This window comes from Suricata suricatta, chromosome 9 (assembly GCF_006229205.1).
Source record: "Suricata suricatta isolate VVHF042 chromosome 9, meerkat_22Aug2017_6uvM2_HiC, whole genome shotgun sequence".
Taxonomy (NCBI): domain Eukaryota; kingdom Metazoa; phylum Chordata; class Mammalia; order Carnivora; family Herpestidae; genus Suricata; species Suricata suricatta.
This window is the reverse complement of record NC_043708.1, coordinates 14,247,331-14,272,092: the sequence shown is the minus strand read 5'-3', so window position 1 is coordinate 14,272,092 and position 24,762 is coordinate 14,247,331. Positions and strand designations below refer to the sequence as shown.

Genomic DNA, 24,762 nt, shown 5'->3' with positions numbered 1-24,762 from the left:
GGCCAAGGGGCTAATCGTTAGCTGGTTCCCCTGTAAGGTCATCCCTGGTCATTTCCTTTCCTTTCGTGAGTCCCAAAGATGGGCCTGCCCTGTGCACGGTTATTGCTAACCAGTTTTCTTCACACCGTGGGTCCCGATAAAACCGAAAGCGCTCCGATAGTCTTCCTTCCTCCTTCCTGGCCTTAAGGGACAAATGTCCTTTTAAGACTCCCCTTCCCCCAGTTTACAATCAGTAGTAAAAGGAAATCAAGAGGAACAGGCTCTTCTCCCCTCTGACACCCATCTCTGTCTCACCCACCCAGGCTTCCATCGGTCAATAAGCCTTAGGAACGAGGTGCCTTGCCAGACACCGGGCGCTACTGGACAAGACGGACAAACCAAGTCCATGAAGAACAGCAGGCACACGGCACGCTAGCAGCCTGGTGTGGTGGTTAGAGCGGGGCCCCGGCAGGGCCCCAACACTGCGGGTCTCCGCACCTTCATCCACAAAAGGGCAGTGTTAACTGTACCAAACGGGGCTGTTGTAAAAATTAAAAGAAATAATGCTTGACACAGAGGAAGTATCTACTGAATCAGAATCAACTGGTATGAAAGTGGTACGAAACAACTAGAACTGTGAGAATGGCACCGAGGACTTAGCCAACTAAATGCATGGTGGCCTCCAGGACGGCTGCTCTTGAACTGGACCTAGAAGAACAACTAAGAATCTGCCAGAGAAGAGGAGGAAGAGAGCATTCCAGCAAGGCCTAGGGCTGCAGAGGCATCAGCACTGCAGGGACGATGGGCTCCGGGGCCAGGATCAAGGGCAGATGAGCCCAGAGGAGGATCCCGGGAGTCTTGTGCTTAATGCTGCAGCTAAGGACGGGAGGGGAAAGGGACGGGCTCAGATGCGGTTCTGGACCATAACTCCGGGAGAAGTGTCGCACCTTTTGCTCATCCATCCAGAAAACTGGCTGGAGCCGGGTGGGATGGGCCTGAGAACCAGAGGACAGGCAGCTGCAACGGGCCAGAGGACAGAGGACAGTGTAAAGAAAGCTTGTGGGGATGGAGCGAAACCTTCCAAGTCACAGTTTAGAGGTCACTCTGCTGAGAAGTCTTTCCTACGCTGGCAGTTCTGAGTTAGGTACCCTTTCTCCGAAGGGCCCCCACGACACCAAGGACGTCCCAAATCAGGCCTCTTAACATGCATTTCTTTCTTTTTTTTTTAATGTTTATTTATTTTTGATAAAGAGAGAGAGATAGACAGTGTGAGCAGGGAAGAGGCAGAGACAGAGAGAAGGAGACACAGAATCTGAAGCAGGCTCCAGGCTCTGAGCTGTCAGCATGGACCCTGACGAGGGACTCAAACTCACGAACTGTGAGATCATGACCTGAGCCGAAGTCAGACGCTTAACCACCTGAGCCACCCAGGTGTCCCTTAACATGCATTTCTATAGATTCCTTCAACAAATTCGCCAAGGCCTACTGTGGGCCAGCGCCTTGTTCAGCACAGCACTGGGAACACAGGGTTACCAAGAGAGTGTCGGCCCTCTGCACTGCTGTGGCGCCTACCTGCTGAGAGGAGATGCAGGCAGTAAACAAGTAAACAAGCAAATATGCAAATTCGGGTGGTGCCAAGTACTATGATGAAGAATAAAATAGGGCAAGGGGATACGGAGAGACAGGTAGGCAGGGAGGGGTCTGCTGGGCAGCTAGGGGCAGCCTCTCTGAAGAGGGCCTCCTCTGATCAGACAACTGACGTAGTGGGTGAATGAGGCACGAGAAGGAAAAGCATTCCAGGCAGAGGAAGGGGCAAGCGCAACGTCCCTGAAGGCAGAACATGTTCACAGAGCAGAAAGGACACCAGTGTGGCTGGGAAAGGGTGAGCAGGAGAAGGGTGTGAAGGAAAGAAGGAGGGAACCAAGCAGGGACCAGATCGTGGACAGCTTTGTACTTTCAAGTATGATGAAATTCCAGTGCAGGGTGTTAAGAAGAGTGATAGGATCTGACCCATATTAAACGAAGACCAGTCCGGCTCACTTATAGAAAGCAGGCTCCGGGCATGGCAGGCACCGAAACAGGGAGGGTGTCAGAAGGCTTACTGCAATATTCTAGGTGAGAAACCCTGACGGCTTGGCACTGAGCTGTTAGCAGAGGATGCGGTCAAAGTGGTAAGATTCCAGATATATACTGAAGGCACAGCTTGCTGATAAGTTGGGTGTGGGATGAAAAATACAAGAATCAAGTGGGAATGAAGTAGGCCTGGGGCCTGGGCATATGGGTGAACATGGAGGGCTGCCATTTCTCAAACGAGAAAGGGTAGGGAAGAGGCAGATTTGGGAGCAGGAAGAGGAAGAGCATGTCAGGAGTTTGGTTTTAGACCCAGCGAATCTGGGATGCCTCTTGGGTCCTCAAGTGCAGATGTCAGTACACAGTCGACTGTGCTGAGGGAGAGGACTGAGCTAGGAGTAAAAGCGGATGCACTTCCAGCAGACAGACTGGTAAGCCTGCCACAAGGCGAAGCCCCTGGAGAAGGAACGCAGGTGGGAAAGAGGTCTGGGGAGACTGAGAAGAAACAGCCCAGAAAGAGGAAAAGCAGGGGAGCGTGGGGTCCTGGCAGCCAAGGAGGAGCAGAGTGCAGGGGGGAAGGGGTGGCCAGAGGTTACGTGCTGCTGAGCGTCCAGCGAAAGACCGTCTGTGGTCCTGGGAGGACCACGGGATGAAGGTCTCTGCCACCGTGACAAGCAGTGTCAGTGTGTGGCGGCTAGAGGAAGCGGGGTGGAAGGAAGGAGAGGAAGCAAGTCTATACAACTCCTTGAAGAAACCTGCTATATAGGAGAGAAGAGATAGGGAGCCGTGGACAGATGGTGGGTGGAAAGAAGGTCAAGTGTCTTAAGCTATGCGTCTTATAGCCTGTTTGTATGCTGATGGGAATGATCCAGCAGAACGGGGGATGCCCGGGGGGCCCGAGAAAAATTCATCAGGAAGAGAAGGTATAAATTCTTCAAACGGCAAGACAAGCTGAATCATCTTTAATTACTCAAAATGCCAATAAAAATTTTTTCTTTTGAACTTTCAAGATATAGTGATTCTAGTAAAGAGGTAAAGAAAATCTTAGAGCCATATATCTGTAGCTATTAGCTGTCCAAAGGTAAAATGAAACCATATTTTTGAGAACTATTTTAACATGCAAAGAGTTTATGTCCTAAAATTGTTATTTTTTTAATTTTTTTTAACTTTTATTTATTTTTGAGAAACAAAGAGAGAGCATGAGTGGGGCAGGAGTAGAGACAAAGGGAGATAAAGACTCCAAAGCAGGCTCCAGGCTCTGAGCTGGCAGCACCGAGCCTGATGTGGGGCCGGAACCCACAACCGCGAGATCACGACCTGAGCCGAGGTCAGTCACTTAACCAACTGAGCCACCCAGCTGCCCCTACAATTGTTATTTTCCACAAAGCCTTTCTTTCTAGATGACAGGATACAGCTCAAGATGAAAATGTCTAACCTCATTACGTTCTACGGGCCCATGACCAGGACGTACTCACAGGCTGCGCTGATGGAGTCGGTAGAACTTGTGTCGTGCGACACAGAGTCTCCACACGTACTTCGCGGTTTCCATGTCTTCCTAGCAAACGAAATACACGTACAGTAAGTGAAAACACGCTTACCACTCGACACAGAGTTTGTGTGAGAACAACACATGGCCCAAGAATACATTAGGCCAAAGTCACTTTTAACAGGGGCGCCCGGCGGCTCCGTTGGCCAAGTGTCTGACTTCAGCTCAGGCTATGATCAAGCGGCCCATGGGTTCGAACCCCGCGTCGGGCTCTGTGCTGACAGCTCAGGGCCTGGAGCCTGCTTCAGAGTCTGCGTCTCCCTCTCCCTCGCTGTGCCCCTCCCCCGCTCGTGTTCTGTCTCTCTCTCTGCCTCAAAACTAAACTAAACTAAATAAATAAATAACAAAAACAAAGTCACTTAACACCTGACCCTTTCATTTTCTAGTGCTGCGCCTAACATATAAAGGCTATAATTACGATTTAAATTAGGAAGACCAAAAAAAAAATTGTAAAGGTATGACTCAGGCTGAACAGTTTCAGATGACTTAAAAATTTAAAAATTATGAAACTGCCAACTTTTATTTTGATAATTAGATACTCAAAGACAATTTTAAAAAAACATTTGACTTAGTGACTCAGCATTGCCTTTGTCAGGAGAGCAAAGCAGTTAACTGTGAAATAATATTTGACTTAGCAATGGAAATTAAGATGTTAGTGCTCACTTTCTCCCCTATTTACTCCCTTTAAAGATCACCACACAAGGTAGTATTTATGCAAGGCCTGCCTCATTCAACAATGGTTATTGAGCAACTACTTTTTGCCAAGTGCTATTGCGCAAAATGTTATAAAATTTTGTTTTCTGAAAGTACTAAATATTATAATTTTATTTTTTTTAATGTTTATTCATTTTTGAGAGACAGAGAGAGAGATAGAGAGGGCAAGGAAATGTGAGCAGGTGAGGGGCAGAAAGGGAGGGAGCAGAGGATCTGAACCAGGCTCTATGTGGACAGCCCAATGCGGGGCTCAAACTCACAAACCATGAGATCATGATGTGAGCCGAAGTCGGATGCTCAACCGATTGATCCACCCAGGTGCCCTAAATATAATTTTAATGCCACCTCCCTCCCCAAACATGCACCCAGAAATGCTAACTTGTTAACTTCTAGGGAAAACCTTGCAGGCAGATTCCTCGTGTTTACTCACAGTTTGAAACTGGATGGTCTCCTCTTTACTGGCCAGCTCTAATGCAAAAAAGGACTTATTGTGCGACATGTGAGCAATATCATGCCACCTACAGAACAACAAATAGAAAATAGCAACGTGAGTGTCACCAGAAGATGGAACATACGATTTTTCCTTCTCGCGTTGGATGTGTAAGTTAATATTTGTTAATCATTTTAGGAAGAAAACAGTTGGGGCGCCTGGGTGGCTCAGTCAGTTAAGCATCTGGCTTCTGCTCAGATCATGATCTCACAGTTTGTGGGTTCAAGCCCTGCGTTGGGCTCTGTGCTGACAGGTAACTCAGAGCCTGGAGCCTGTTTTGGATTCTGTGTCTCCTTCCCTCTCTGACCCTCCCCTGCTTGTGCTGTCTCTGTCTCTCAAAAATTAAAAAAAAAAATTAAAAAAAACATTAAAAAAAGAAAGAAAACAGTTGTTTTAATCAGCTGGCATGCATCTTCTCTTTGAAGTCACAACAGCTGGTAGCACAAAGTAAATACACGTAGACGAGGTGAAGGCAAACAGTACTTGAAACGTTAAGATTGATCTATCCTCCTCTGCCAAGTTAGTTCGATCAAAGAGCCCTCTCTGAGCCAGTTGGCAAAGCCTCCTTCATTCATCCAACAAACATCCATTATAACAATGCCCGGAACTGTGTTAGGGATGCGAAGATCAGGGGGGTTCAGCGCTTCCCTCAAAGAAGCACAGGTGGAGGGTGGGGATGAGAGAGAGAACAGAGACGCAAGCAAATACCATTAAGTTTTGCAGGTCACAGGCACAAAGGTGGAGGAGGGGCGCTCTGAAAAGCGTCAGGGTGAAACAACGGTCAAATGCTGGGAACTCCAAGAGTGAACTCCTCTGGGCGTACTCACCAAGTTTCAAACTCCGATCCTGTATTTGCTAACTGTATTTTACCATAGCTTAGATTTTATAAATGAGTATTTTATTTTATTACATAACATGTAATTTTATAAAAGGGAAAAATGGATCAGAAAGAAAAATTTTACCCCTCTTCATCCTTCTCCATTACATTAGATTTATTTATCTTAAATTTATTTGTTTTTTTTTTTTTTGAGAGCGAGAGAGAGACAGAGGATGCAAGTGAGTGAAAGGCAGAGAGAAAAAGAGAATCCCACAAGTGAGGGAGGGAGGGAGGGAGGGAGGGAGAGAGAGAGAGAGAGAAGTGGGGCTCAAGTTCACCCAATGTGGGACTGGAACTCCTGAACCGTGAGATACAGCCTGAGCCCAAGTCAGATGCTTTAGGACTGGTCCACCCAGGTACCCTATCTTAAATTTATTTAAATAAGTAAAATTAATGTGTAGTGATTCAGTGTTTAATTGTTAAACCTAAGGAATATCAGCATCATATTAAAGAAGGCTGTTTTATTTTTTTTAATGTTTTATTTATTTTTGATACAGAGAGAGACAGAGCATGAAAGGGGGAGGGGCAGAGAGAGAAGGGGACACAGAACCGGAAGCAGGCTCCAGGCTCTGAGCTGTCAGCACAGAGCCTGACGCGGGGCTCGAACCCACGAACATGAGATCTGACCTGAGCCGAAGTCGGACGCTTAACCGACTGAGCCACCCAGGCGCCCTTAAAGAAGTCTGTTTTAAAAATCCTATCTAGTGAGATGAAAGAAGCTGGCTGGATGCCTCTAGTTTTCACAGGGCCCCTCTGGCGCCGTCAGCGTCCTGCCCTATTAGTGCAGTCCAGATCCTTTTCTGCCCCTGGACCCCCAACTCACATGTCAGGAGCCTCAAATGAGCAAGTTAGGCCACGAGAGCAACTGTGAAAGGGGAGCGCTAACGGACGGAGGGCAGTGCGGTCTGGGAGCGGGTACCTGCTCCCCACATCAGGTACACCCTCCATGGTCATCATTGCCACAGAGAATTCGGAGCCCCAAAGGCAGCAGTAAAAAAAAAAAGGAAATAAAGGGAGAAACATCAGCTTACCAAAAAAAAAAAAAAAAATCTTCAAAGGCAAAAGTAATTCTCAAGAAGAAATAGAATGGTTTTCAGAGAGATTGAATGGTGGGGAATTAAGTTCCTTTTAATAAAAGAATCCACTTCACGCAGAGGTTGAGAGCCCACACTTTAAGTGGAGAAGCTGAGTTCTTGGCTACGATGGTTAATAACTGGGTGACCTTAGATCACTCCATTTTTCCAGGATTTAATTAAACCATGTGGAAAGCGGTGGTAGTACCGTCTGCTCAGAGTGGTGAAGATCACATGAAAAAATACACAGCACTCAGCCCAGCACCTGGTTAACGGCAAGCACTCAATAAATAGTAAACACGAAGGAACCCAGAACCAAAAATGACATAATGTTTTACTGCTCTATAAAAACAATATAAACTTTTAAATTATCATCAAGAATAGAATCAAAGTGGGGCGCCTGGGTAGCTCAGTCGGTTAAGCGACCAACTTCAGCTCAGCTCATGATCTCACGGTTCATGAGTTTGAGCCCAGCATCGGGCTCTGGGCTGACAGCTCGGAGCCTGGCACCTGCTTTGGATTCTGTGTCTCCCTCTCTCTCTGCCACTCCCCTAATTGCACTCTATTCTTCTCTCTCAAAAATAAGAACCATTAAAAAAAAAAAAACAGACTCAAAGTAAATAGAAAATAAAATCTCAGTAAAATTGGAAATATTTCTATGAAATGACACTTTGGATTTTCTAGGGTATGAATTTTAAGGAATGAAAAGGCAGGAATTGAACAACATGGTCTAATTTTCTATATTTAAGATATGAATTCAAACACAGAATACTGAAATATTGAAAGGGAAATTTAAACCACCTGCAATTTCATTGTTTGAGGTTGGCTGCTATTGGCTATAGATCCTCCTTCCTATATATATTCTAAGATTTCCACAAATGAAAAGCGGCACATTTTTATAATCAGGAAAAAAAATGAACATTATAAAAAGTGCCTGAACGTTCCTTAACCAAAAAAAAATTTTTTTTTTGCTTAGATGCTGGTATTTTAGGAATTTTAGTACATAACTAGAATCTGAGAAAGGCTCTGACTTTCCACAAAAAAACAGTTCTAGAATCTAGAGCTGAAATTAAAAACTCACACCAGGGGTACCTGGGTGGCTCAGTCTGTGGAGCGCCAACTTTGGCTCAGGTCATGATCTCACAGTTTAGGAGTTCGAGCCCCATGTCGGGCTCTGTGCTGACAGCTCAGAGCCTGGAGCCTGCTTGGATCCTGTGTCTCTCTCTCTCTCGCTACCCCTCCCCTGCTCATGCTGTCTCTCTCAAAAATAAAAATAAATTAAAAAAAACAAAGCACGTCAAAACAAAGAACAGCCTCCATTTGGTAAGAAAAGGGTCACACACCTTTAAGCATTTCCTAAGCAGGCCATTACTATAAGCACTGTTTTCCACACATTTGGTTTTGAAGAAAGTGGCTTATAAAAGAACCACTGTAGTCAGGTGTTATCTATTCTAGGAGGAGCTTATTTTCATTTCCTAATGAGACCCGTGGAGAGATCTGTGGGCAATGTTACTAGTATACGTACTAAAATCTATCACCAAGAGGAGCGGCAGAAAGTGCACAGGAGGATGTAAACAAAGTACCTAAATATCACAGGAGGCCTTCCATTCTTGTGCTTCACAAAGATGCCTTCGAGACATGCTCCAATGGATATGTCACTGCCTTGGCTATCCTGAAAGGAGAAAGCACAGAAAGAAGCACTCGGGCAGCAGGTGCAGGAGAAGCGTGACAACGACCCCGGCTCAGAAGATGCTCAGAAGACCTACATGGAGGGTGAAGTCTGAAAGGTCTAAAGGAACCACCTTGTCAAATAGGTACGAAAACAGGACGAGTTGGGCTCCATAAGGAACTCATTTTCAAGAGCATTTCAAAGAACTAATTGCAAAACAGGAATGTGTTTTACTAAGAAACTTTGGTCACAGGACCTCAGCTTTCGAGTTTCCAGACTGGCATGCCTCCCACCTCTGCACCACCTCTATCCCAGGGCCCCCACTGTCCTCTCGGAGCTCCCAAGATCCACTGGGAGAGCCCCAGCCTGCGGCCGTGCTCACCTTCGCCGGGTAGCTCTCTTCTCCGTAGCCGTCCATCCTCTCTACCTCCTGCATGTACAGCATTTCAGCATCGGGCGCCGTGAGCCTTCTGCAACCCAAAGGATGGGAGGTTGATCACAGAACCAAGAATGGGGGTGGGGAGGAGGCTTTGCTAAAAAACCTACATAATCAGTTTGGCATAAGACGTTTGCAAACATTTCAAACTTTTAAGTGTATCAGAAATTACTTCTACCGATCCATCAACGTCGACTGAAAGTCAACTACACGCACAGCACTGTACTGAACGCTGAGGGTTCTAAGCATCCTATCCCTGTACTTCAGGCAGGCCAGGGGGACATGGAGAGTCAAACTCCCTAAAATATCTTCACTAGAAGTTGGAATTCTTTTGAAACCACTAAGTGACTGCTTATCATCCAAAATATCGGCCAATACTAAGCATTGTGTGCTAAATGCCAAGTGGTAAGTGTAGGAAATAGAGGTTAGAAGATGGTAATCCTTTTCTGGTGGCAGAATTAAACAAGAGTGGGCAGTAAGGCAATGCAGGTAAAGAAGGTAACTCAATTGCATGGAGATCTGTCCTTGCCCCCACCGGCCTCATCTCTGCTCCTCATCCATAAGGCACCCCACACTGCAGCCAAGCCATGATGTTCCCTCCTGTCAGCCTCTGCACGTGCTGATCCGTCCTCCTGGCACACGTGTCACTCACCTGTGCACCTGATCAGTCCCTGACAGCCTCTGAGTCAGTGTACGCATCACTCCTTTGTCACCTGCTGTGATATCCCTGAGTCTAAGTCAGATGCCGCCGCTCCATCCATGCAGACCCACCACATCCTACACAACACCTCCCCACTGCACCCACATCACACTGTTAGTATACAATGACTATTCCAATCGGTCGCCCCACCCACCCCTTAAGGATCCAAAGCAGGGAATACATTCTTTGATGGCAGGTAATTGCTCTATTTATATTTCTGCCACAGCACCCAGTCTCATACAGAATAAAAGTACTAAACTATCTTTAAAAAATTTTTTTATGTTTTGTTTTTTTTTTGAGAGAGAGAGAGAGAGAGAGAGAGAGAGCGAGCAGGGGAGGGACAGAGAGAGAGGGAGAGACAGAATCGGAAGATAGGCTCCAGGCTCTGAGCTAGCTATCAGCACAGAGCCCGACACCCATGAGCTGTGAGATCATGACCTGAGCCCAAGTCAGATGCTCAACCGACTGAGCCCCCCAGGCACCCCTAAACTATCTTTTAAAAAGATGCACAAATGAGTGCATGAAAGTAACGAAAGACAGGGTGACGAGTACCTGAGGGATAAATTCTGCTGGTGGAAAAGAAAAGGTTCATTTGCGACAGCAAAAAGTGAAGCCAGAAAGGCAGGGCGGGATCAGCTTGTAGGAAGCCTTTACTCCCAGGGCTAATAAACCCAGGCTAGTGGAAAGCCAGAAGAGACTCACGAGCACTAGGGAAGGCAAGTGGGAGAGATGAAAAGAATGTGGTATTTTAGGAAGACTGATCTCTAGTGAGCAACTGTATGGATACAAGTGGAGAGAGACTAAAAGCAAAAGGTTATATTTAATGGGAGGGGATGAATGATAGGTTATGATTGGATACATCTGGGTTCAAATCCCGTCTCTACCACATGTAACTTTGGACAAGTTATTTAGTCTTTGTGAGCTTGGTTTTTTTAATCTGTAAAAACAGGATATCATTTACCCTAAAGAGTGGAGATAAGAGCGTAATGTTATCTGACATAACTGCAACCGGGTGGCATTGGGTTGACAGTAAGATCTAGCATTCTCTGGGGGAGGATTTTTCTTTCTTTCTTTTTTTAAAATTTTTAATGTTTATTTTTGAGACAGAGAGAGACAGAGGGTGAGTGGGGGAAGGGCAGAGACAGTAAGAGACACAGGATCTGAAGCAGGCTCCAGGCTCTGAGCTGTCAGCACGGAACTGGATGTGGGGCTTGAACTCACAAACGGCAAGATCATGACCTGAGCTGAAGTTGGACGCTTAACTGACTGAGCCACACAGGTGCCCCATGGGTGAGGAGTATTCTTACAGATGACACATACAGATTCACTACCCAACAAGGCCATTACCTACCCCGATGCATGGCCCAGGGCAAGAAGCTCAGCTCTTGGTACAGATTCCCCAGAAGACAGAGATAAGGCTTCCGAAGGGGAAGGAAAGGGGAGGCAAACCCTACACAGGCGGCACCATAACAGGAAACAAGTCTCCCTAGTCTTGCACTGACTTGACGAGGTCACCACCGAAAGCTTTACTATGTGGCGTGAAGAAGTGGCCCCCTCGCCTTCAGTGACTGGCTGGTTTCAATGTTCTCAGCTTCCTCACTGACAGCCAGGGACGGTAAGCGAATTAGTACGGGGAAGGGCTTAGAACAGCACTTGGCACACGGAGTGTGAGGGGACGCTGGCTCCCCAGAGCCAGCAGGAAAGCTCCAAGCTTCACTGTGTCCATACGTATTTCATAGTCAACCCGGCTTGGCTTCCATACGATTGCCATTTCTTAATTCTTAGTGTTACCTGTATTTCTGATGCAGCAAGGCCACTTTCTGGGTTGCTTCCTCCAATACTTTCTCATCTTGTAACCACCCCTGAAGAAAACACACTGCAGTGAGTATGTAAACAAGCCACTGAAATTTCTTAAGAAGAATCACCGCTACTGTTTGTGACTCCTGTCACTAGCAGGCAAAACTCGGACTAGTATCGGCATGTGGGACATTTGCTCAAGCATGTGATCAAGATCTTTCTAAGGAATGAAGTAGCTTGTGCTCAGGGGCAAAAACACCTGCCCTGCCTCTCAGTTCATCCCAGAGAAAAGTCCCAGCTGAGTTATTTCAGGTTGGCAACATCATCCACCAGCCAGTTCTGAGTCCAGCACAACATCTCGTGTATTCCCCAGCTGGCTGTGTAGACACTCAGATGAGCATCATACCACCTCCCATAGTCGTTCCAATGTGGGTTTCCTGTCAATTACATCAGCAGTGACTTTCAAAAGCAGACAGCAGTGCCTTTTTGCCATCTGCATTTTATACTGCTGCTGAGAAGCCGGATTCATTCCCACATAACTGTGAAGTTTCGAGCCTTCGGTTAAAAGCAAAACATCTGTGTGGTTCCTCAGAAGATGGAAGTGAATCCCTCTCTTAGACTCACACCCAAACACAAAACAAATCTCTCTGGCTGCAGCCCAGGGACTGCATACTCTTCATTTCTGTGCATTTACAACAACCACTAAGACTACAAGGAAAGCACTTCCACTTGAGTTGTTTCTAAGAGGTGACTGGTTTTTTTAAAATACTATTCCAGCCCAGTAAATCTACTGTATGGACTTCGTTTCAGGGATTATTAAAGGATATGGAAATAAACTATTTATAAAAAGCGCAATGTTGAAAGAGTCTTACCACAGGAAACAAGGCAAATTTCTGAAGAAAGTCCTGGGATTCATACTGATCAAAGTCACCGAAATCGGCTGTACAAAATGACAAATATTCACATCAGTTATGTTTAATTTGCACAGGAAACATACAAGACTAAATTCAATATGCAGTATATGGATGGTATGCTTTTGACTTAGAGGTCAAATGTGCCTTCCAGCTGTAAAGTGCATATTTTAAAATGTGTTTTTAAAAATATTAATGGGGGGTGCCTAGGTGGCTCAGGTGGTTAACTGTCTGACCTTGGCTCAGGTCATGATCTCACAGTTTGTGAGTTCGATCCTGGCACTGGACTCAGCTCAGAGCCTAGAGCCTGCCTCAGATTCTGTGAGAATCCTTCTTTCTCTACCCCTCCCCTGCTCATACTCTGTTTCTCTCTCTCTCTTAAAAATAATAAATAAAACATTAAACACATATGTTATTTATTATTTAATATTATATATTAGATTCATTAATCTTAACTTGGAAAAATGCCTACTAATAAAGGGAAAAAATAAGTTACAAACTAAATGTATTATGACCTCTTTTTTATGATTAATAAATAAAACCTACCCTGTAATCACATGTGCTTATTTATGCACTGGAAGATGTCAGGAAGAAACCAAACTGTTCATAGCAGTGATCACCTCTAGGAAATGGAATTAGATCAGCTGAATATGTTATAGCAAGATGCGCCTGCTTAGAAACTTTTAATTGTTAAAAAAAAAAAAACGATAGTTCAGCAAAGACCTTTTGAAAACTCACGTTTTAAAAAAAATGTTTATTTAATTTTAGGGCAGAGAGAGACAGAGCACAAGAGGGGAAGGGACAGAGAGAGAGGGAGACACAGAATCCTAAAAAGCAGGCTCCAAGCTCTAAGCTGTCAGCACAGAGCCCAATGTGGGGCTCGAACTCACGAGCCGTGAGATCATGACCTGAGCCAAAGTCGGACACTCAACTTGACTGAGCCACCCAGGCGCCCCATGAAAAACTCTCAAAGTCAAAGATGACATTTAGGAAGATTCAAAGTACCTGGAAAAGGAATATGGCTCCATGTGTATCAGGCATTTGTTTGTCTAAAAATGATGCATGTCTCCATGCCTGCTAATATCTGAAAGAACTTTATTAATGATTCTTCCAATTAAGTTTCAATTCCCAAGATCAAATGCCAGTTATCACTTGAAATAATGCCCCATCATAAATCTTCCCAAAGTATATACATGCATGTAAATACATGCGATTAGACATGGGATATAGGACAGAATGACACAGTTCAAAAACACTTGTGAAATGCAAAGCTTAATCTGCTATGATTGACAATGCTCTAGAATCTAGGACAACTGCTTAAGAAACCAAATAAATGACGTCTGCTAAAAGCCTACGTGTTAACATAACTTCATCAGCCTCATTGTTTGGCTAATCTTTCTTCCTACAATGTTAGCCAGTTACAGATCAAGTCCTTCTATTGCAGGAACACACGGCATATTAAATGCTGTGTGTGTGTGTGTGTGTGTGTGTGTGTGTGTGTGCGCACGCGCGCACGTGTGCGCACACGTGCACACTTTCTGTTTTTGGTCTGTTTGCTCTGTTGACAGACAAACATGCTTCACCTCCAGAAGTCTCACATTTCATGGAAGTTATCCAAATTCACTTTTTCCTGCAAGAAAACTAATTTCACTAACATATAAACACCACTATAGGAAGTCAGTTATATTAAGAATCCTTTGTTGTTTTTGTTATAACACACATTTAAAAAAAAATTTTTTTTTTTTAGTAATCTCCACACCCAACGTGGGGCTCAAACTTACAACCCTGAGATCAAGAGTCACAGGCTCCACTGACTGAACAAGTCAGGTACCCCTGCTACAACAAACATTCGAATCTGATGCATCCATTACATCATCAATTGCCATCATTTACCTTGAACAGCTAAGCCGGCTAGCTGAATTGCTTGTTCTAATGTACAAGGAATGTTTCCTTCCAAGATATCTTTCTTCAGCTGCAGATAATACTGATACCTACAAAAAATGTCAATTTAAAAAAGTCAATATTAATATTACCTCCAATTGAAACAATGCATTTTACAATAATTTGGTAGAGGAGCAAAAACTAGTCAAAGAAAACCTGAACCCCAGATGATTTAAAAAAATGATAAGAATGTTCTTGACCATACTACACCTACACACACATATACGTGCATGCACATGTGCGCATGCACACGTGCATGTGCACACACAATGTAATCAATTTGTTGAATCACTTATCCTTAATTGTAGTTATTTCAAAGCTACAACCCCCCAGAAGACAACTGGTCACTTTTCCAATGCCCTGTAAAACAGTTCCTAAGTTTTGCTCTGTTTAATTGGAGAAACAGAGAATCCATGCCGCTTGACTAGGGGCGCCTGGGGGGCTCAGTCGGTTAAGCACTTAACTTCAGCTCAGGTCATGATCTCACAGTTTGTGAGTTCAAGCCCTGCATCGCGCTCTATGCTGACAGCTCAGAGCCTGGAGCCTGCTTCAGATTCTGTGTCTCCCTCTCTCTCTGACCCTCCCCTGCTCATGCTCGGGTTCTTTCCCTCTCAAAAAATAAATAAAAAAATGAAAACAAACAACCTTGACTAGTTGGAAGGAGAAATCAAGGAATTGATCCCATTTAAAATCATACCAAAACCCATAAAATATCTAGGAATAAACCTAACCAAAGAGGTGAAAAAACCTATACAATGAAAACTATAGAAAGCTTATGAAAGAAATTGAAAAAGACACACACACACAAAAATGGAAAAACATTCCATGCTCATGGATTTGAAGAATACTGTTAAAATGTCAACACTATCCTGTTGGGGCCCAGTAGGCCAAAAAACCTCCAGAAGAGGGACCCTGGACGGCACTGCCTCTGGGGCACAGGAGAATCTATATAAGTGACCGTTGACGGCTATGCCTCCGGGGCGCAGGTGAACTATTTGGGAAGTTGCGGAACAAGTCAAAAGACTGTGAAACAACATTTGGCTTCCTGGGCTGCACGTGTGGCTTCTGTTTAACCTGTCTATGATCTTCTCGTTGCTTTGCAAAAGCAAAAACGGCATATACTTTTAAGTTTTGAATCAACTTGGGTCAGTTAGTGACACCAGCTTTCCCTTACATTATTTCTGTTCCCAGATCATTGCCTGCTGTTGGGGGCAAACACAATCCTCTGTCTAAAATTAACTGTTTGGATAATAAGCTTCATGCCCAGACATAACTGCTAAAGGGCCTTGAAGAAAAGAAAATTCTTTGAGAGACAGACTCCCTCATTCCTGTTTTTTTACTTCTGTTCTCACGGCTGTTCTCTCTCCTGTGATAAAAATGATCCTTCCCAGAACATGTTTTTACTCTTTCAAGGACCATAAGCTATGTAATCATTAAAGAAAAAATGTAATCACCTATGGTATATAAGACACTGGCTATCTTAGTAAAGTGTGGCTTTACCACCATTCACATTGTCTGTCTTCTTTCTTATAGATATGGCTCCGACACCAACCCCCTACTCAGGGACCTTTCGACTGGGGTGTGTGGGCTGGTCCCCCGCACTACCCAAAGCAATCTACATAGTCAATGCAATCCCTATCAAAGTAACACCGGCATTCTTCACAGAGGTAGAATAAACAATCCTAAAATTTGTATGGAACCAGAAAAGACCCCGATTAGCCAAAGCAATCCGGAAAAAGAAAACCAAAGCAGGAGGCATCACAATCCCGGACTCCAAACTGTACTACAAAGCTGTCATCATCAAGACAGTATGGTACTGGCACAAAAACACTCAGATCAATGGAACAGAATAGGAAACCCAGAAATGGACCCACAAACATATGGCCAACTAATCTTTGACAAAGCAGGAAAGAATATTCAATGGAAAAAGGCAGTCTCTTCAGCAAATGGTGCTGGGAAAACTGGAGAGTGACATGTAGAAGAATGAACCTACACCACTCTCTTACACCATACACAAAAACAAATCCCAAATGGATGAAAGATCTAAACATAAGTCAGAAAGCCATTGAAATCCTATTGGAGAAAACAATCAACAACTTCTTTGACCTTGGCCGCAGCACCTTTTTTTCAAGTTTTTAAAAATTTATTTATTGAGAGAGAGAGAGAGAGAGAGAACCAGGGGGAAGGGCAGAGAGAGAGGGGAACAAAGGATCCGAAGCGGGCTCCATGCTGACAGCAGAGATCCAGCAGACAGCCTGATGCAGGGCTCAAACCCACCAACTGTGAGATCATGACCTGTGCTGAAGACAGCCGACAGAGTCACCCAGGTGCCCCTTGGCCACAGCAAAATCTTACTTGACATGTCTCCAGAGGCCAGGGAAACAAAAGCAAAAATGAACAATTGGGACTTCATCAAGATAAAAAGCTGCACAGTGAAAGAAATAACTAGCAAAAGTAACAGACAACCAACAGCATGGGAGAAGATACTTGCAAATGAAATATCAGATAAAGGGTTCTTATCCAAAATCTATGAAGAACTTACCAAACTCAACACCTAAAAAAACTAAATAATCCAGTAAAGAATCGGGCAAAAGACATGAATAGACACTTTTCCAAAGAAGACATCAAGATGGCTAACAGACACATGAAAAGATGCTCAACAATCACTCATCATCAGCGAAATACAAATCAAAGCCACAATGAGACGCCGCCTCACACCTGTCAGAATGGCTAACATTAACAACTCAGGCAACAACACACGTTGGCGAGGATGCTGAGAAAGAGGAACCCTTCAGCACTGCTGGTCGGAATGCAAACTGGTGCAGCAACTGTGGCAAACAGTATGGAGGCTCCTCAAAAAATGAACAGAGGCGCCCTACAACACGGCAACTGCACTCCTAGGTGTTTATCCAAAGGACACAGGCGTGCCGCTTCACAGAAGCACATGCACCCCAACGTTTATAGCAGCACTAGTGACAAGAGGCCAAGTGTGGAAAGGGCCCAAATATGCATCAACTGATGAATGGATAAAGAAGATGCAGTATCATCCCCATTTAACATGCTCAACAAAACGAGCAATAATGCCTTAATGGCCCCCAACATCCAGTCCACATACAATTTTTGTGACATTCAAAAAACATTTTTTTAAAGATTTTACTGAAGTAATCTCTACATCCAACATGGGGCTCAAACTTCCAACCCCGAAATCAAAAGTTGCACTCTACCAACTGAGCTAGCCAGGTACCCTTCAAAAATGTATTTTTACACGTTTTGTAATTTTATTTATTTATTTTTTATTTGGTGAAAAGATTTAGCCAGCTGGACGCGCTTAGATGATCCCAGTCGTGGTGGCAGCATCCAAAGCATCGTAGTCAGGAGCCAGTCGAACATAAGCTTTCTTTTCTCCATCGGGCCTGCTCAGGGTGTTGACCTTGGCCACGCCAATGTCATAGAGCTTCTTCACAGCCTGTTTGAGCTGGTGCTTGTTGGCCTTGACATCCACAATGAACACAAGAGTGTTGTTATCTTCTATTTTCTTCATGGCTGACTCGGTTGTCAGCGGGAACTTGATGATGGCATAGTGGTCAAGCTTGTTTCTCCTGGGGGTGCTCTTTCGAGGATATTTGGGCTGCTTTCGGAGACGCAGAGTCTTGGGCCGTCGGAATGTAGGTGACGTGCGGATCTTCTTTTTGTTATGACTATGGACGCCTTTCAGTACTGCTTTCTTGGCCTTCAAAGCCTTTGCTTTGGCTTCGGCTTTGGGAGGGGCAGGGACTTCCTTCTTCGCCTTCAGCGCCATCTTCGTGAACGGGTGTAATTTTAATTTTAATTTAATGTGTCTTTATTTTAGAATGAGAAACAGAGCATAAGTCGGGGAGGGGTCGAGAGAGAGGGAGACACAGAATCTGAAGCATGCTCCAGGCTCTGAGCTGTCAGCAGAGCCCAACGCAGGGCTCAAACTCATGAACCACAGAATCATGATGTGAGCCTACATCAGACACTTATCACACTGAGCCACCCAGGTGCCCCTATAGCAAATCTAAACAGGCCCACAGATTATACTAAATTAACTTAAAAATTATTTTAGAAATAGAGAGAGCACAAGCAGAGAGAGGGACAGAGAGAGAGAATCTCAAGCAGTCTCCACGCTCAGTGCAGAGCCTGATTCAGGGCTCTATCCCAGGCTCCTGGGATCATGACCTGAGCCAAGATCAGAGTCTAATGCTCAACCAACTGAGCCATCCAGGTGCCCTAACTGGATTGACGTTTCTAAATCTCTCTTAAACTTTAATAAGAAAAATTCCTTATCTTTATTTTCATGTTATTTGTATTCAAAATGGTGTGATGTGTCAAGTAGAATTCCCTACAATCTGGGTTTATCTGACTGCATTCTTGTAGGGTCATTTAACATGTGCATCTATCCTCAATTTCTCATGTGTACTGCTGAATTTAGAGCAGTGTTGTCTAAAAGAACTTTCTGCAGTGATAAAGATGATGGATGTCCCTGCTACCCAATATGGTAGCTTTAATCACATGTGGCTACTGAGTACTTAAAATGTGGCTAGGGTAGTGTGACTCAGGAACTGAGAAAGGCCCCTTAAAGGAACATGAATCAGGGGCGCCAGGGTGAATCAGTCGGTCAAGCGTCCGACTCTTGATTTCTGCTCAGGTCAAGTCTCATGGTTCTGGAGTTTGAGTCCACATTGGGCTCTACACTGACAGCACAGGGCCTACCTGGGATTCATTCTCTCTCTCTCTCTCTCTCTCTCTCTCTTTCTCCCCCCCCCCCCCACTCCTTCCCCACTCACATCTTCTCTCTCTCTCAAAATAAATAAGTAAAATTAAAAAAAAAAAAAGAACGTGAATCAGCGTTGAGTGGAACCAGCTGTACCCTTTTGCTGTTGGAATACGAATATGATAGATAGAACTTCTCTACAATTATTTGACAAGGAGATTCCCCAGTGAACGGAAAGAACACACTGAGGATGTCAGTACAGAAAGAAAGAGCATGAGTCCCTGAAGACTTAGTGGAGCAGTAGAAGCTCTGCATGGCTGACCTCTGGACTTACTTAACAAGTGAAAGATATTTGGGGTTTTTGGTCACATGTTGCCAAACTTAATCCTTACGGGTATGACTTCTCTACCAGGTTCTCCTACACCTAATCAATGCGCGCTCCTACGGACTGAATCTACCAGGTCTTAGTCCTTCCTACAGCAAATGCCTCTGTTGAGGTCCACATTCTAAACTAATGTCTGGATTGTGGCATATGCATTCCTAACTGGTCTCCTAACCATACAGTCTTGCCACCTCTAAGCTACCTTTCGTAATGGGTGATGTTGGTAAAATACCAATGTCATCATTCCATCCCATTAAAATTCAAAATTGTCTTTCCCCATTGTACCATGACCTTATGACTAGGACATTCCTATTTTTCAAATCTCCTCTCCCCTCTCTAGGTAATATTTGAAATTTCCTGAAAACAAGAGGCTTTCATTCTCTCCTCTACTCTGCACAAGCTATTCCCTATAATTGGAAAATTCCTTCTAAAGTCAAGTGCAAAGTCAACTTCTTTACCTTGCCGGTTCTTGTTCCCCTCACCCCACCCCTAGAAATCTTCTGTTTTAATGAAAACATTTATCACCATAATATACTATAATTGTTTATTTACAGGGGCTGCTGGTTCCAGACTCCAGTCACTCCTCAGAACAGTATTAAAGCCTAGACCCTTGTATATTCGCCTCCCACAGAGTTCTGACATCATACCATATTACACCTTCACTAAATGTTTACATGAATGAGTCAGTGATCAGTTGCTGTTTTTCCTCCTGGCTTCTACTTCTCTTGTCAACATTTCTATCTCAAGTCAGTTTTACAGTCAGTGCATGTTTATTATCCCGACTAACTGATTCTTGCTTCTTAGGTTTCCTATCGTCTTCTGATAATTAACTGGCAAGCTCCGTACTGAGAGAGAACATTACACAAGCACAGGGCAGTACCAGGTTCCTAGTATCAACAGCGCACTGTGTTAGACACTGTGAGAAAGGTAAAGCTAAAATAACCTTTTAGGTTTAAAATCCAAGAAAGAGATAAGATATGTACACAAATAACTATAATGAAGGGCTGTAGCAACTGCCATTTTAACACAAGTACAAGCACACTGCAGGACAGTCTGGAGAAGGCAAAAGCTCACTCCAGGCCAAGGGTCGCAGAAACTTCATGGAGGAGGTGCCTTTTGAACTGAAATTTAGAAGACGAACAGGATTCCAGTATGTAAATAAGGATGATCTAGGACCCAAAGATGAAAAGGCACGCGGCGCGTTCGGGGCAGTGGAAGTAGTCCAGCTTGGCTGAAAAGTAGTGTTATGAGGGGTTCAAAAGATGAGGGAGTAATAGATTTTTGGAGAGCTTTCAAAGGCAGACTCACGAATCCAAATTTTGTTCCTTGTTTTTTATTCAAGGAAAAAAAAGTAATTCCTCCATCCCACTCCTTAACAGGACCTTCCCTGTCTGCCTCTGTCCTTTCTAAGTGCACTCATGGCCTCTTCGACCCTGGACATGGTCCCCCTCCCAACTATCTGCAGACTATAGCTTCTGAAGTCAAAGAACTGTAAGAACCCCTCTGCACATTTCCCTGAGGGATGAAGACAGATGCTGTGACTTTTTAAAATTTCCTCTCTCATTTCAGTGTTAACAAAGATTAGAAACAAATCGACAAAAACGTTGAAGGAAACATCACAAGAGGAAGAGTTCACAGCCAGGATAAAAACATCATCTTAGCCTTTAATCACTCCTCTGTGCCTCGTGAAACCATAATTCATGCAGCAAGCAGTAAAATACTCTGACACACTGCATACCAAAACGTCCATGTAATAATGTGGCTAAATACGTGGGCAGGAGGGCAATGTTTAGTCTCATCTCCCAACTTTAACCTTGGTGTCACTTTTTTAATCTCATTAGATTATTTCCTAAAAACAAAGAGCATGTTATTCCTCACCTGGTAATCTCTTGCTGCAGCTGTGAAACTGAAGGCACGTAGAACACCACTCCGAAATAGACGGTAGGTTCCAATGCGTATTTATCCAGCTGCTTCTTGAGAGGCTTTTCCAAATCTACCCAACGGCGCTGATTTTGCTTGTTGTGGTACCAGAGGCTGAAGTAAGTGATCTGGAAAGAGGAAAGTCACTGAAGGAGGCGGAAACGTACAAGAGAACTTCTGTTCTTTTTTTTTTGTTAACGTTTTGTATTCATTTTTGAGAGAGAGACAGAGACAGAGCATGAGTGGGGAAGGGGCACAGACAGATGGAGACAGAATCTGAATCAGGCTCCAGGCTCTGAGCTGTCAACACCACTGACATGGGGCTCAAACCTGTGAACCTTGAGATCATGACCTGAGCTGAATTCAGACACTCAACCACCTGAGCCACCCAGGCGCCCTCTATTCTTCTAATTGCTCTCATCCATAACCTGGGGCCAAGTGAGAGCAGACTCCTATTGCTTCTCTTCTCAAAAAGGGACACCATAGCAAAACCTGAAGAAAAGAAGCAAGACCCATATAGGTAAATATACAGATCCAAGCAGAAAATAAAGGTGAAAAGTCAACTACCCTTGCAGACTATTTCTTGAACTAGGCACAGAAAAATGGATTCATGGCCTAGACATCAGAATGTAGCAGGAGCTACACATTTTACAGAGTTTTTAACAACTCATATGCTGAAAAAATGTTTAGTTTTAAAATTATCAAAATACTAAATTTATCATATGATTTTGTAAGTACAATGGGTTATATCCAGAAGAATTCTGACTACATAGTGGTAATCCAACTTTTCACCACTCTTGAATCTGGCTTCTAAAAGTAAATTATTCATATATTATAAATTCTAGAACTACAGATGAAATTGCAACTCTTATTTACCCCCAAAAGTTTATCAGATACAAATTTAAAGAAATTGTAATGCTCTGGAAGTAAATTCATTCTCTCTCTCTCTCTCTCTCTCTCTCTCTCTCTCTCTCTCTCACAAAAAGCTATACCTAAATCAATAAGATAACTTAAGTATATTGCTCAAAGGCTTAAAAAAATGCCCAGGTATTAGCATTTAAATCTTACTTGCTGTGTAATGAAACTGTTCAGGGAAATCAGTATTAACTCTGGGCTTGGTCAACCTGAGAGGTTATTAATGCATGCAGGCGTTGAAATGACAGCCTCAGGCACTGCTAATGTTTATGTCAAAATCATTTTACAGATCCAGGCAACTGGAAAAATCTCCTGCTTTGTTCTAGGGTCTAGAGCAGAACTTCCTATGATAACGTATATGTTCTATCTCCAATATAACAGCCACCAGCTGGATGTGGGCTATCACGCACCAGGAGTGTGGTTAGTGCAGCCAGGAAACTCGATTTTTAATGTTATTTAATTTTAACTGACTTAAACAGCTGCAAACATCTAGTGGCACTGTATTGACAAATACAGCTTTAAAGCAACAATAAAACAAGAAATAGTATCATCAGGCTATTTCTTTAACTTGTAATCTTCATTCGAATAAAAAAGTGGATTTTTAATTTATAGGGGAAAAGAATAACTACACAAATATGCACTTGATATTCATTTCCTCTTAGAGTTTTATTTTCCCCCCCAAGGGAAGACCCTATACCTTTAAAATGAATCTACTAATCAAATTAACTCAACAAAATTGAGGAATTTGTCCATTTCCCCTTTATACTAAAAAAGCTAGAATATTGCAGGAATTCAATATATTTTGTGGAAAGAGTGCTCGATTGCTTGTTTGTTGCCACCCAAGCCATCACGTATGAATGAAACATTTTGAACATTTACTATGTGCCACGTTCTGTCTCAAGAACTACAACAATATCATAGATTGAATCACTACCATTACCTTCTGAAGGAGACAGTGTGTGTGTGTGTGTGTGTGTGTGTGTGTGTGTGTGTGTGTGTCTGTGTATGAGAAACTGTAAAGCCAGTGTTTGTCCAAGTATCACCCCTGGATCACTTCTAGCAGAATTACCTGGAGAGCTTCTTGGGCCCTACAGAGCTATTACACTCCCAGTAATTCCTGCGTCCTTGATCAAGTGTGAAAACCACTGCAGGATACCACACTGCCCCTCAACGTTATGCAAGAGATAAAGTATGTAAAACCTATCCTTGAAAAGCTGCATAGAAATCACAATACTGAAAATCCAAACCCACTTTAATATAGAAGCAAGTCTGAGTCTTATTGTGAATTGCTTTTGGAAGTTATAATTGTTTATAAAATGAATTACATGTTGTCTGTAAGAACAGAATATCACATTTCTAGAAGATGGGTACTATTCCTTCTTTCTTTTGAACTACAACTAACAGAAAAGAAAAATCTCATTTCACAGGAAGAAATCAATGCTTAAAGTCTGAAGTCCTGGGTTTAATTTCTAACACTGCCACTTGCTAACTGGGAAATGGAAAAGTCAATCAGACCAATTCTGTGTTCTCAAGAGTAAAAGAAGGTAATAATAAGTGTAAAAAATACCTCCTTCACACCTCCATCATAGGGACTGAGTGTAAAACTTAAATCGATACATTCTGCCACTAGAAAACCACTGTATTTTTAGAAGATTAGTTAGGGGTTCCTGGGTGGCTCAGCAGGTTAAGCGTCCAACTCTTGATTTAGGCTCTGGTCAAGATCTCAGGGTTCCTGAGTTAAAGCCTCCATTGGGCTCTGTGCTGACAGTGGGAAGCCTGCTTGGGATTTTCTCTCTCCCTTTCTCTCTGCCCCTCCCCCACTCATGTGCTCCTGCCCTTTCTCTCTCTCAAAATAAGTAAACTTAAAAAAAAAATAATTTTGTTTCCCCACTCTGCTAAACACCAGTAAAATAAATTATACACCTCCTCCCAAAATAATTTTCTAATTTCTTACATTTACATTGACTGATTACAACACATTTTCTTAACTATATTTACATTTTATGTTTTATGTTAGAAATGAGCTGAATGTGCCATGTTTGGTCTATAACACATACTACTGCTATGCACTTAATTCCACATATACTTATGTTTTGCCATAAACCGGAAAGGTGGGTATCCTTTAGAATCTAAAACTATTTGGGTCATAATAGTATGTGACTTTAAACCAAAATTAAAAGGTTTTAAAAATACTCTTTGTATATACTACTTTTCCCTTTAAATACAGTTGGACTTGAACACTCCAAACACAAATATTTAAATAGTTATAAAACTGTCGATTTACTTATAGGGGTGCCTAGCTGGCTCAGTTGGTAAAGCTTTGATCTTGGAATCTTGGAATCATGAGTTCAAGCCCCACATTGGACATTGGAGCCTCCTTCAAAAAGCAAACAAACTTGGGGCACCTGGGTAGCTCAGTTGGTTGAGCTCTAACTTCGGCTCAGGTCATGATCTCACGGGTCATGGGTTTATGCCCCGCGCTGGGCTCTGTGCTGACTGCTGGCTCAGAACCTGGAGCCTCCTTCGGATTCTGTGTCTTTCTCTCTCTGCCCCTCCCCTCCTTATGCTCTGTCTATCAAAAATAAATAAAATGTACAAAAATAATAA

At 43.4% G+C, this 24,762-nt stretch overlaps 1 protein-coding gene across 2 annotated transcripts in view; it reads right to left on the bottom strand.

Moving 5' to 3' along the window:
* Positions 1-3,396: 3,396 nt before the first annotated feature.
* Positions 3,397-24,762, bottom strand: part of LOC115302116 (60S ribosomal protein L23a-like) — a 46,581-nt gene continuing 25,215 nt past the window's right edge. The window contains exons 2-9 of one of the 2 annotated variants that reach the window (XM_029952115.1): positions 21,199-21,368; positions 14,156-14,253; positions 12,224-12,291; positions 11,346-11,416; positions 8,801-8,888; positions 8,333-8,421; positions 4,740-4,827; positions 3,397-3,604 (exon numbers count right to left, since the gene is read on the bottom strand). In XM_029952115.1, the coding sequence (XP_029807975.1) occupies positions 3,521-3,604; positions 4,740-4,827; positions 8,333-8,421; positions 8,801-8,888; positions 11,346-11,416; positions 12,224-12,291; positions 14,156-14,253; positions 21,199-21,368 (756 nt within the window). In that variant the 3' untranslated portion in view covers positions 3,397-3,520. Of the gene's footprint in view, positions 3,605-4,739; positions 4,828-8,332; positions 8,422-8,800; positions 8,889-11,345; positions 11,417-12,223; positions 12,292-14,155; positions 14,254-17,522; positions 18,043-21,198; positions 21,369-24,762 lie in introns of those variants that run through there. The other variant, XM_029952116.1, reaches the window with a different exon arrangement.